Here is a 13085-nt window from a genome sequence, read left to right on the forward strand (position 1 = left end):
AAACCCCTCTGAAGGCCAGCCGCGAAGACGAAACCCATCAGAAGGCCGGCGGCGAAGACGAATCCCCTCAGGAGGCCGTCCATGAAGGCGCAACCCCTCTGGAAGACGTCTGCGAAGGCGAATCCCTTCTGTGGGCTGGGCAGGCGATGGGTCAGCTGGGCTGAAGACAGGCGACGGGTCAACTGGGCTGAAGACAGGAGACGGGTCAACTGAGCTGAAGACAGGAGACGGGTCAACTGAGCTGAAGACAGTCAATGGGTCAGCTGGACCAGTGTCTGCCGACAAGGTAACAGGAACGGAAATAGGCGGGTCCGCTGATATGGTAACTGGAACAGTCACAGGAAACAAGGCAACAGGATCAGGAACAGGCAACAAGGCAACAGGATCAGAAGTCGGCAAATCCACCGACAGGGTAACTGGAGCAGAAGTCGGCCAGACTACCGACAAAACATGGGGAGCAGGAGTCGGTCGGACCGACAAAAAAGGCAAAGTTTCTGGAGAACAAGGCAAAGGCAAAGTCTCTGGGATGTCGGAGACGGGTGAAGTCTCAGGGGTAACGGGGAAAGGCATAGTCTCTGAGGTGTCGAGCAACGGCAAAGTCTCTGGGGCCACAGTCAATGAAGACACTGGGAGATCGGTCAGCGCAGACTCTGGGAGGTCAGTCGACGAAGACTCTGGGAGGTCAGTCGACGTAGACTCTGGGAGAACGGTCAGCTCTGGCTCTGGAACTCTGGTCCGCTCTGGTTCTGGAACTCTGGTCCGCTCTGGCTCTGGCTCTGGAACTCTGGTCCACTCTGGCTCTGGCTCTGGAACTCTGGTCCACTCTGGCTCTGGCTCTGGAACTCTGGTCCACTCTGGCACTGGAACACCGGTCCACTCTGGCACTGGAACTCTGGTCCGCTCTGGCTCTGGAACACTGGTCCGCTCTGGCTCTGGCTCTGGAACACTGGTCCGCTCTGGAACACTGGTCCGCTCTGGCTCAGGAAGAGTGGTCATCGGAGACTCAGGACGGCTGGATGTATCCAGAGGTTCTGGAAGGCTGCCTGTCAGCGGAGGTTCTGGAAGGCTGCACGTCAGCGGAGGTTCTGGAAGGCTGCACGTCAGCGGAGGTTCTGGAAGGCTGCACTTCAGCGGAGGTTCTGGAAGGCTGCACGTCAGCGGAGGTTCTGGAAGGCTGCACGTCAGCGGAGGTTCAGGAAGGCTGCACGTCAGCTCAGGAACAATGGTCAACTTGGACTCGGGAAAACTAGTAGACTCAGGAACAGTAACACTGGTCAGCACGGACTCGAGGTCGCTGGAGACCACTGGCTCAGAACCACTGGACAGCACAGGCTCAGGTCCGCTGAACAGCAAGGGCTCTGGTCCACTGGACATCTCGGGCTCCAGTCCACTGGAGCGCGATTGAACCAGTGCATAGCGTCGGGAACCATGTGGACCACGTCCTCTCTTGCGGCCTCCACGGTTCCCAGAAAATATGGCCAGACGGGACCCTTCAAGACTGCTCAGGGGAGCTGCAGAAAGGCGAACTGGACCGAAACTTATCAGCTAATAATCTAGCGGCTTCGGCCTCCTCAGTCTGTCTAGCACATCTAGCTAGGTTCTGGAAATCAGTCACAAAAGTCTCTGGCTCACTATCAGGCAGAGAAACGACAGGACTAGGTAAAGTGGACAGAGGAGCAGGCTGGTTAAAAAACAGAGATCCTGTAGTCACAATGCTAGCAGGCCGAGAAGTAGGCAGGCTAGTGGTAGCTAACTGGCTCGGAATAAAACGAGGAACTGGCAAGGGAGGTAGCTGACTGCTAGAGGGCTGGAGAGAAGATAACCTGTTAGCATTTTGGGATGAGGGATCACAGCAAGGGTTCTCTAGGAAGTCCTGTATCCACTCAGGCAAGGAGCTCCTGAGCCAGGGCCGAGTGGATACCTCACGGTGGGCTAATCTAAGAGCTGCCTGTTTCACCTCCCAACTAGGTGCTCTCTTCCACTCTCCAAAAGCACAAATAAGAGTGTAGGTCAAATCATAAAGTTCATCCTCTAAATATTCCGCTGGGTCCATCATGGTCGGATCATTCTGTCACGGTTTGTCAGGAAAAGTTTGGACCCAAGTGCAGTTTAGAAGATTTATTAAATGAAAATAAAGTACATACCAAAAGTCCAGAAAACAACAGGCAAAAACAAATTCCAGGAACGCAGAACGGAATCGCAAAACTGGGAATAAGAGACGAACGGTAACTCCAGACACGAACACACAGAAACAGAAAAACAATGATCCGACAACAGACAAAGAAAACACAGAGACTAAATAAACCAGGTAACGAGGACTAACAAGGGACAGGTGACACTAGGCTGGGCAAACAGGTGAAACACAAAAGGGTAATCACCAGGGAGGGAAACACAGGAAGTAAAATAGACAAGACAAGACAGAAAACCAGACTATAAAAATAAAACAGGAAACAGAACATACAGGCACAAACGGGAAAACAAGACAGGAACTACAATAAGACAAGACAAGGGAGGAAACATGGGCTACAACAGAAAACAGAACAAATACACAACAAAACAGAAACAAGAACAGAAACTCAAAACCAAAACCATGACACCAACAGTGGACCTTTTTTCACCAAGCTGCTTGGCAATTTCCCCGTAGTCTTTTCCAGCCTTGTGGAGGTGTACAATTTTGTCTCTAGTGTCTTTGGACAGCTCTTTGGTCTTGGCCATGTTAGTAGTTGGATTCTTACTGATTGTATGGGGTGGACAAGTGTCTTTATGCAGCTAAAGACCTCAAACAGGGGCATCTAATTTAGGATAATAAATGGAGTGGAGATGGACATTTTAAAGGCAGACTAACAGGTCTTTGAGGGTCAGAATTCTAGCTGATAGACAGGTGTTCAAATACTTATTTGCAGCTGTATCATACAAATAAATAGTTAAAAAATCATACATTGTGATTTCTGGAATTTTTTTTTTAGATTATGTCTCTCACAGTGGACATGCACCTACGATGACAATTTCAGACCCCTCCATGATTTCTAAGTGGGAGAACTTGCAAAATAGCAGGGTGTTCAAATACTTATTTTCCTCACTGTATATATATATAATATATATATATATGTGTGTGTATGTATGTATGTATGTATGTATGTATATATATATATATATATATATATATATATATATATATATGTGTAAGAGCCAATTATTGCCCTTGGTATAAACAGGAACCAATCTTTCGTTCCTCGGGTGCAACCCAGAAGCACATACGGTTTTTGACCACACGCACACCAACACCACAACACCACAACACTACACAGGCATACATACAAGCAGTGATTTGTCTGGAAACCCAACTAAGATCTCATGGAAATAAATGGAACCAAAGGTTTTAACTGCAAATACGACTTCAACTTTCATTGATCAAAAAGATAAAAAGTGCGTCAATTACTCTACCCGTGGAACAGCACGCCAGGGGCTTAAAGCTTGGGTTTAGCCTCTACAATATACATATATATAGTATATACACGTGTGTGTATATATGTGTATGTATATGTGTGTGTAATATATATGTATGTATATATATATGTATGTATATGTGTGTGTGTCTACGTATGACTCTAATGAATCCAAACTTTTGGATGCACAACATACTTACAATAATTGGTTGGGTTATGCGTTGAACCTAAAGACAACTGCTTTTTCTCATTAAGCAGATTGTAATAGATAATGACTTTACCCACTCCCTTTACAATGTGGAATCAAACGCACTTTTAAAATATTGCTGAAACCTTTAATTGATTGATGTTTAACTCTACCCACCTCTCTAGTTTCCTGTCAACTCCCTCAAGACTTACCAAGGTTATTTTAAATACAAGGAATAATCATAATTTTCTTAATTAAGTCAGTCTTCAAACTGCTTGATAATTAGATGTCAGCTTTTATTTGGAACAAAAACGTTTGCAAGATGTACCGGGGAAAGGTTAAATGCTGCAACATTGTGCTGCAGTTTGAACAGTTTTTTGCATTTGCCATAAATCTCCAATCTCTAAATCTATTGTTCTCTCTTGAACAGGTCACTGTGACTCCAACCCCCTCCTTAGATTACACCCTCACCCCCCTCTCTGGTGACCAGTACACATCCTGTCTGTGTGGCAGTGAGCACAAGACCCTCAGCTGGACCATGGCCCCCTCAGTCTTAGGTGAGAGTCAAGCTTTTATCCACCAGGCTGTCGAGGTGGAGGAGCCCTTTTTGATCTGTTAAATCAGTGAGATCCACCTTAGTGACAAAATAAATAAATCTTAATCAAGTTTCACACTGTTTGTTCTTTTTAGGAGTTGTAAATGTGTCAGTGAGTGCTGAGGCCGTGACATCCCAAATTTCATGCGACAATGAGGTTGTGAGCGTGCCTGAAAGGGGACGAATTGACGTGGTCACACGACCTCTCATAGTAAAGGTTGGTAACTTAAAACAAGATGATAAAGGGAGAACATTTTTATCCATTAACCAAATGGAAACTCTGTGTAACTCACATTATTTCTTTCCCTCTCAGGCTGAGGGAACTGAGATGACAAAGACCTACAACTGGCTGCTCTGCCCAAAAGGTCAGTACGGTTTACACCAGGCCTGGCCCATCAAACATGTGAAAAGACAAATACGGGAAGTCGAGTAGATTGCATGTTAAAACATGTAATGGAGACCTTCACTACTTGCAGATAGCACTTAGTTTCAGTGTGATTATGGCAGTTGTGCCAAGTTTAGCGCAGGTGCGTCAGATTGATTTACTGTCATTAAATACATTTGATCAAAAATACATTTTATCAACCGAAGTGAAAGAACCCTCCATTTTTATGATTTTATGTTTCTTAATCCAGTCTGACCTGTTTCAATACATGATCCACTAACTGTCCGTTTAATCTAAAAGACATCTTTGGTTTAGTGCTGAGTGTTTGTTCTCTCTCTCTGTTCACAGGGGAAGCTTTGACAGAGGAAATGGACATACAACTCCCTGAGAACGTGATTGATGGATCAGCCCGTGCTTCAGTATCAGTCCTTGGTAAATTAATAGAAAATTCATTTTAATTGAGAGTTGCTTTAACCAAGAAAATTCTAGGAAGGGAACAGGCTTCCATCAAAAATAAAAATCTGTGGTTAGAATGAAAATGAATCAATTGAACAATGTAAAGTCAAAATACAAAGTGCATTTATACCTTCAACATATTCATATAGTCGGGATAAACAAAAGGTGGTATAACAACATAAGAACATACAGTTTGTCTTTCAAGCCCCAGTAGAAAGTAAAGGTCAGGTTAGTTACGTGTTCAGTCTCAGTGATTCCGTGTTTTTGGGCAGGTGACATTCTGGGCCGGGCTCTGAAGAACCTGGATGGGCTGCTGCAGATGCCGTATGGATGTGGTGAGCAGAACATGGCGCTCCTTGCCCCAAACATCTACATCCTCGAGTACCTGAGAAACACACAGCAGCTGACCCCAGCCATCAGGGAAAAGGCTATCAACTTCCTGACCAGTGGTGAGTCTCCGTTTACTTTGGTAGCTAAAAGAACACGTATGCCAAATCTACCGTCTGCTACATTCTGGTGCTGGTTGCACAAAATATAATAAGCAGCGTGCATAATAGCTAGACAGTGCTCGTCATTCATATTAGAGACTACAGATCAGGAGCACCCTGCTGGCCTCTGGGTTATGGTGCTGACAACAGGCCCCCACCACAACACCATAACTTCTAGGCCACCAGGGCGACCTTGGTGCATGTCATTCCTTCTTTCTCTCCCCTAATTTCCTGTCATCTTTTTACTGTCAGCTGTCCAGCAAATAATGTAGTTTTTCTTTACATCTGTACATTAACACTTATATATGTTATAAACAAATGTACCGAAAATCATTAACTTATCATAAATCCTATCAAATCTGTAAATGCCCTAATAAAAGTATTTCTATTGTTATACAGGCTACCAGAGACAGCTGAACTACAAACATGAGGACGGTGCTTACAGCACATTTGGAGCAGGACCAGGGAACACTTGGTGAGACCATTACTGGTCAATCATCCACAAAGAATAATTAATTATATATGGATATGTTGTGCAACATTTACTATGACACACAGTTTACCTTTTATACTTACAACAGAGTAGATGATTATCGTGAGCTATTAAACGGATCATAAGTGCTTCCTCTTGTCTTTTTTCTGTCTAACTTTTGTTTTAATATCCTCAGGCTGACAGCATTTGTGTTGAGATCTTTTGCCAAAGCCCAGTCTTTCATCTACATTGACCCAGCGAACATTGAAGCGTCCGTGACTTGGCTGAAAAGTAAACAACGAAAAAATGGCTGTTTTGAACAGTCAGGAAAACTCTTCAACAACAGAATGAAGGTAATTAAAGTCCCTCTTTACTAGAGTTTGTATAACAATGACTGATAACTGAAACTAAAGAAGGTCAGTTTGTTAATTTTACTAAATGACACTTTGGCTGTAGCAGTAGTTAAATGGAAATGCACCATCAGGACTTTCATTCATGTCTCAGTAGTAAGAAATGCAGACTGGGACCCACTTCACGAAAAATGCCATAATTGTGACTCATGCATTCAAGAGCCATGTGGGACTCACAAATGTATTTGCAACTTCCGACTGGCAAGCATTTGTGACACAATTAGATTGCAAACTACGTAAGAAGATCTCAAAATCACTTCTGTGAGTGTTGGAGGTACAGTGATCTATGTCTGTATATACGTAGGCCACAGTGTCACATCTGGTAAACTCTACCAAATTTGAGCCCCCCAAAAGTGACTTGTCTTTGAATCGAGTCTTATACCTACATAGTAAACAATCTGATCAGTCCTCTTGTGTGAGGTTATGAGCTGAGTTTATGGTTTGAATTATGGTGGAGGTGGTCAGTTAAATCTATTAGGACTCCATTATACCAACCAGGGAATCCTAATACTAAGCTAAAAGCCACTGAAAGCTGAAGAGTGTAGTAGTGGGATGGGCAGGCAGCACTGGGATGTAATTTGAGTCAACAGCTCAATGTCGGCGCACGGCTGTGGCTTGGTAGCGTTTAATTTCATGTCCTGGTTCTCCTTCTCCATAAACAACATGAACTCAAGGAGAGGGTTAACTTTTCCTGCTACAGATTTCCGACCGTGGTCAAAATGCACCGGGGGAGCAGAGGGGTATGCAGCAAAATTTTCGCCAGAAAAGTGCCAGACATCATTATATATGGGGTTTAAATAATACAGGTTTACTAGGTAGGCCTAGCATAATTATAAATAATGTTATGGTATATATATATATATATATATATATATATATATATATATATACTGTAAATGTACTTTATTTTCATTACAATAAATAAATCATCATTGATGGCATTCGGACATATGTGTTGCGGATGTTTAAATTTGCGTTGCGTTTTTTACTACGTTCCCACTGTCAGACATAAGCTAATTGTTATATTTCCCATATGTGCCGGGTTTTGATATAGAAATGCATTTTTCATTCACAATGGCAAGATTAGCCTAATATGATATAAGGGACCGTTCGGTATTTATGGAATGGACCACCGGAGGAAATAGGGGAGGGTCATGTCTTTTTATTCTTTGATGAGGGGAGGGTCATCCAACATTTTTTAGTCTAGGAGGGGGGGGTCACCCAACTTTTGTTTTCATGAAAAAAGCAACATTTCAATGTGGCTTGTTTGGTGCATATTTATCCATGTAGCTCTTAGTCTCTGCCCTCCTTCGCTACCAGATGGGTCTGACCCATGAGTTTGCTGGGGGGCAGGAGGAGCACTGCCCCCCTGGTTGCTGTAATTGCATTGTTTAAAAAATGAGTGGAATAATTATATCTGGCATGACCAGATCTTCTATAAATATCTAAAAAAAACACAAAACAACTAAATGATGGTAGGTAATACATCAGATTCCATATACTGCTTTAGTAAAAAAAAAATATTACCTGATGGGAGCAGCAGGACGCAAAAAACGAAAGTTACTGTTACTAGTCTGGACATCTTGCAGTGCCAACTTTGCAATAAAGGTTTCCTAAATGCCATGTATATAAATGTGATGTCAGCTTACTAATTGATTGCGGGTTTTGTGTAGATTTGGATTTTTATACGTTTATTCCACTTTGTTTAAACGGCGAAGTGGAGAGGCTTCGTTCACCTGTTTGGAGCTGGCTGGTGAATGTGACGCTCGTATAGGCCTTGCTGGATACACCGTGACTCTGTTTGTGGATCTACTGATCGCTGTGGATTACTTTTTTTACGTGTCATTGGATTACGGCAAAATATGAATCTTTTTTCTTAACGTGTCTTAACGTTTTATGGTGAGTTTGGAGAGGCATCTCAACAGACTGTAGGTCCAACACTGATTGTTCACTGTTACATTTTCGTTGAATTTAAGTGTCGGGGCATTCAGCCACCGTCTGTTGCGTTCCAAGACAGCCGTGCCGCGATTGGATTTCATAAGGGCGAATTGTTAAATTGTTACAATGTAACTTAAAATCTGCTTTAAAAATAAACGTGTTTTGGAATATAATGTTCAGCTTCGGCAGCTTTACCTATGTGCTAAAATATACAATGACTGAGGAAGCCTAGTGACGAGTCCATAGCAACCAGTGTTGAATTGTTATTTCCCAGTGTCCTTTGCTGAATGGTCTCAATGTTTTATTGTTTTATTTCATATGAATACTAGTTTACTAGAGGAGTAACTTAGTATTTGAAGTACTGCAGTAATGCAGTAATGCAGGAAGTGTGCATTTAGTTTCCATGCTTATTGTGTTTCCACAACAATGTTAGTGAGTAAATCTACTGAAATGGCCACCACACCATAACAGAGGAGTGGGATGTGTAAGATGAGAATGCAGAGGTTAACTTCTGTATGTCATGGCTGTAAAAAATCAAATGTCTTATGTAAATCTTTATTAAGTGTAAACTAGCACATAAGGGGAGGCCACTTTTTCAAATCAGTTTGGGGGGGTCATAGAAAAACTATTACTGGTGAGGGGAGGGTGAAGTCTTTTTAGCCTAAAGGTCCCAAAAATTCTCTGGTGGCCCCTTAAATAAATAACGAACAGTTCCTAACAAAACATGTTAAATTATTTTGATTTGGCATTAGAAGTAATCAGACTTCATCTGTAAGCAACACTAATGTTAAAGTGCAAAAAGAAACGAATGTGAGGAGGACTCAGAACTTGAACTGGACATTTAGTTTTGTGTGGTCTAATAGAACTCCTACCTGATGTCATCACTGGTCTCATCTCTACTTGACGCCATCGCCGACCTCATGTCTGTCTCATTCACTCTTTGCCTGTGTTCTTCTCCACTAAGACATATTGTCAGACATTATGTAATATATGTATATATTAGTTTTTCCATATTAATAATATTAAGAAATGAATCTGTTGGTATCAAGTGGCTCCCCCTACACTTCCACCTAATGTTAGACCTACCTGTTGCCGTCCCCTGTCTTTCCTGATCCACCATCCTCACACCTGAATGAAATGAACTCACTGTTAAATAAAGCAGCCTAAATTCAATTCTTATCAGCCTAGTGATGGTATTTGATAAGACTATTATGTAGTAAGGTTGTGCTGCTGTTGAAATTACATTCACATTTTGGATTTTATCGCATTTATTCCTTGGCAAAATGCTGCACATCTCCCTGTGACAGGTGCATCTTGTCTAGCAGCTTCTACAACTTTTAGACACACCAGCTAGCAAGACCCAAAAAGGGCCAACTTCTTCATAAGAAGGGCAGCGCTGTTGTTGCCAACTTGGCCTTAATTTGTGGTGTGACTGATTCTAGTCTCTATTTTTCAGATGAATTTAAATAAAAAGGTTGATGATTGATCATATAATCATTTTCAAAACATTCAAAACTGTTACTGTGTTATTTCTGTTTCAAAAGGCAGAAATAAATAACACATTCAAATCTAGAGTGTTCATGTAATTTGATACATTAGCAGTGAAATTAATTAATGCATAATAATCGTGATAATTGTGAGACCGTTATTATTTTTCAGACTATAATCGTACCAACAAAATCTATAATCGTTGCACCCCCAGTCAGTACTCGCTCCAAAGCTAACTGCCGTCACTCTCTCACTCGCTCTTCCACACACTCCCCTCACACACACATGCCGGCCCTGCTATTCTCTTAAAAAGATCGACGCACACACCAACGCCCAAGTTTAAACTTCGGGCCACGTGTGAGGAGGTCTCAAAAAGAACGAACGGAGAATGAACAGATGTGGATGTGGGAAGGGGCCCATTGAGAATGCCTTTGTACCGGGCCCAGAATTTTGTTCAATGCCCCTGGCTATACGGAAAAAATACTGGCATTGGCTATAACTGATAGTGGAGATAGCAAAAAGGGAGAAGAATACTGTTTGAAATACGCGGCCAATGACAGGCCTACATTCTGCATCCAGTGAGTCAGACTAGATCACTAATTACTTATGCTTCCTCTTTACAGGGTGGTGTGTCTGATGAAGTTACTCTCAGTGCCTACATCACTGCTGCCTTCTTGGAGATGAATACTTCCATAGATGTGAGTTGATTATTTTGAAATGTATGCATTAGTGTATAATCACCTGAAACAAAGAATTGTTGTTTTGTTAGATTAGAATGAGCCCTTCATATCTACATTAGGAGTGGGTCTACTTTCAAAGAGCCAGCCATGTTGCACCGTTTCTACAGTAGCCCAGAACAGACAAACCAATCACTGGCTTTAGAGAGGGCCTTTTTATGTTTTTACATTGAAGTGAAGGCCACTGTAGGTTCTCCTACACGCTTGGACAGAAGGGAGTAAGCGGAGGTGTATTCAGTTGGTTGCTGCAACCTCACCGCTTGATGCCACTTAAGTAGTAGAAATACCTATTTAGTTTTGAGTACAGGCAGTATTAGGTTGTAGTGATGAATGAAACTGTCTATAATAAAAAAGTCTCTTTTTCAAAAAGCTGAGCAAAGGAGCATTTAATTAGTTAGAATTAATTTGAATGCAACCCATGTAGCCTAGTCTTACCCTATTATTTTTGAAGTTGTTCCATTATTTTGCGGTGCTTCCACTCTCTCACTTGAGTAACAAGCCATCTGATGACTCAATATTTCAAATGTTAATGTTAGTCTTTTTTAAACATATTTCTGTTTGTTGGTTAGTATGGTATGCCTCATTTGACAATGACATTTGTGGGTAGTGGTTTATTTTGGTTGATGCTAATAGTTTTTTGTTACCTCCTTTATCATTCAGATTAGTAGCACTGGTTAATACTTGATTCCTGGCCTGTTTCTTTTTCTGCTGTGCCCTCACTTTGTCTCTAAAGCTCACTTTCTGCTGTTTTGTGTTATTGCCTCCATTTACTGAAGTCGTTCTTTGAATATGGGAATTTGTTAACACAGCGGCAAAAGACAATGTATTCTTTTAATCTGTTCTAGGATCCTGCGGTTCATGGACCTGTGAATGCTAGCTTGTCTTGCCTCAAGGAGTCCATCAGTGACCTCAGCAACACCTACACCACAGCTCTGCTGGCGTACGTCTTCACCCTGGCAGGAAACATGGAGACCCGTGCTCACCTACTGAAGCACCTAGACACTGTTGTATTACAAGAAGGTGAGTCTTCCTCCTACAGGAAATCATTCTGGCTTCATTACTGTGACGAAGCTTACCCTGTGCCTGTTTGTCTCTTTGTGGATGGCTGTTTTTTAGGAGGTTTCCTCCACTGGTCTCAGATAGCAACAGAAACGTCAGCCTCTCTGTCTGTGGAGATCAGCTCCTATGTGCTGCTGGCTAAACTCAGTGCCTCTCCGACTGTTGAAGACCTGGGCTACGCCAGCCGCATCGTTAGATGGCTGACTAGCCAGCAGAACTATTATGGAGGATTCTCCTCCACACAGGTACAGCCCAGACAGGGTTAAGCTGGACTTTGAGTCAAACGTACAGTAATCTCTTCTGGGACAAATAAGATGAACAATCAAAGTTATTTAAAAATGTATGGCTTAGCTGTGACCTTAAGCCCAAACAATGGCACAAGAAAAACAGCCCTATTTTCATGTTTGTGACAATGCATTTTTCTGCTTCTTCAATTCAATGTTTCTTTAGATGTTGTATTTAGCTTATGAAGTAAAGGAGCTTTTTATCCACTTATAAAAAATACTAAAGCATTCAGTTTCTTTCAAATTATTTTAAAATTGAAACTCACATTATGTAGACATGGATAGTTCTCACAGGACAGCGACACTGCCCGATACCTCAACAGTTTAGTGTCAGTTAAACCATACCAAGAACAGCATTGTTTTAGCCCATTAACTACAAATAAAACTAAATGTGCATACTATTATGTTTTAAATGGTAATTTTCTTAATTGATTTCTGTATGAAAATCAACAATGGAGAGACCTGAAATTGATAAAAGTGAACTCCTACATATGAAAGCTGCTACAGGTGTAAACAAAAGAACATTTACAGTTGTATAAATTTAAGCACATAAGTATTAGGTATTTTCTTTTGTGTGTGTTGTAGGACACCGTGGTGGCTCTTCAGGCTCTGGCTCTCTACTCCACTCTGGTGTTCAGTCCAGAGGGTTCAAGCACAGTGACGGTCCAGTCTCCCAGTGGCCAGCTGATGTTTGATGTGAATCAGAACAACAAACTGCTCTACCAGGAGAAGCAGCTGCAGGACGTGACAGGAAAGTACAGCCTGGAGGTGAAGGGCACTGCATGTGCTGCAATACAGGTCAGTGGTTTGATGTACATAAACCACCAATCCTGATGCTTCATACTGTACATTTGAACCAACTTGTTCACTTTTTATGATTGAGTGAATTTTTTTTATTTACGTGTCATGCCTCTAAGTGGTAGCCTGGTCCTACCAGACTCTGGTACATTTCATCTGTACAGAGAGTCTGGCCTCTCTCCATTGACAAGTGTTAACTTCCTTGAAGGCGGGTACTCTGTTTAAAACTATTGGATCTGCCCAGAGCCACTCTGGATCTGCCATAACCAATCGCTAACGTTTGGTCGTGACGTCGGCTTAGCATCGCTAGCGTTCGCCTTAGCCACTCCTTCACCACTAACG

General features: G+C 42.2%; 1 protein-coding gene across 2 annotated transcripts in view; it reads left to right on the forward strand.

Annotated features, from left to right (window-relative positions):
• The window catches only part of LOC116038990 (alpha-2-macroglobulin-like), a 71606-nt gene that overhangs the window by 55160 nt on the left and 3361 nt on the right, over window positions 1-13085 (forward strand). Inside the window, exons 22-32 of one of the 2 annotated variants that reach the window (XM_036001694.1) lie at window positions 4064-4190; window positions 4324-4445; window positions 4542-4593; window positions 4962-5045; window positions 5342-5518; window positions 5957-6032; window positions 6226-6382; window positions 10489-10563; window positions 11448-11622; window positions 11719-11906; window positions 12531-12743. The exons of the other annotated variant lie outside the window; for it this stretch is intronic. Coding sequence (XP_035857587.1) covers window positions 4064-4190; window positions 4324-4445; window positions 4542-4593; window positions 4962-5045; window positions 5342-5518; window positions 5957-6032; window positions 6226-6382; window positions 10489-10563; window positions 11448-11622; window positions 11719-11906; window positions 12531-12743 — 1446 coding nt within the window. The remainder of the gene's footprint in view (window positions 1-4063; window positions 4191-4323; window positions 4446-4541; window positions 4594-4961; window positions 5046-5341; window positions 5519-5956; window positions 6033-6225; window positions 6383-10488; window positions 10564-11447; window positions 11623-11718; window positions 11907-12530; window positions 12744-13085) is intronic. 2 annotated transcript variants of the gene reach the window in all.

This window comes from Sander lucioperca, chromosome 5 (assembly GCF_008315115.2).
Source record: "Sander lucioperca isolate FBNREF2018 chromosome 5, SLUC_FBN_1.2, whole genome shotgun sequence".
In the NCBI taxonomy this organism is placed as follows: Eukaryota; Metazoa; Chordata; class Actinopteri; order Perciformes; family Percidae; genus Sander; species Sander lucioperca.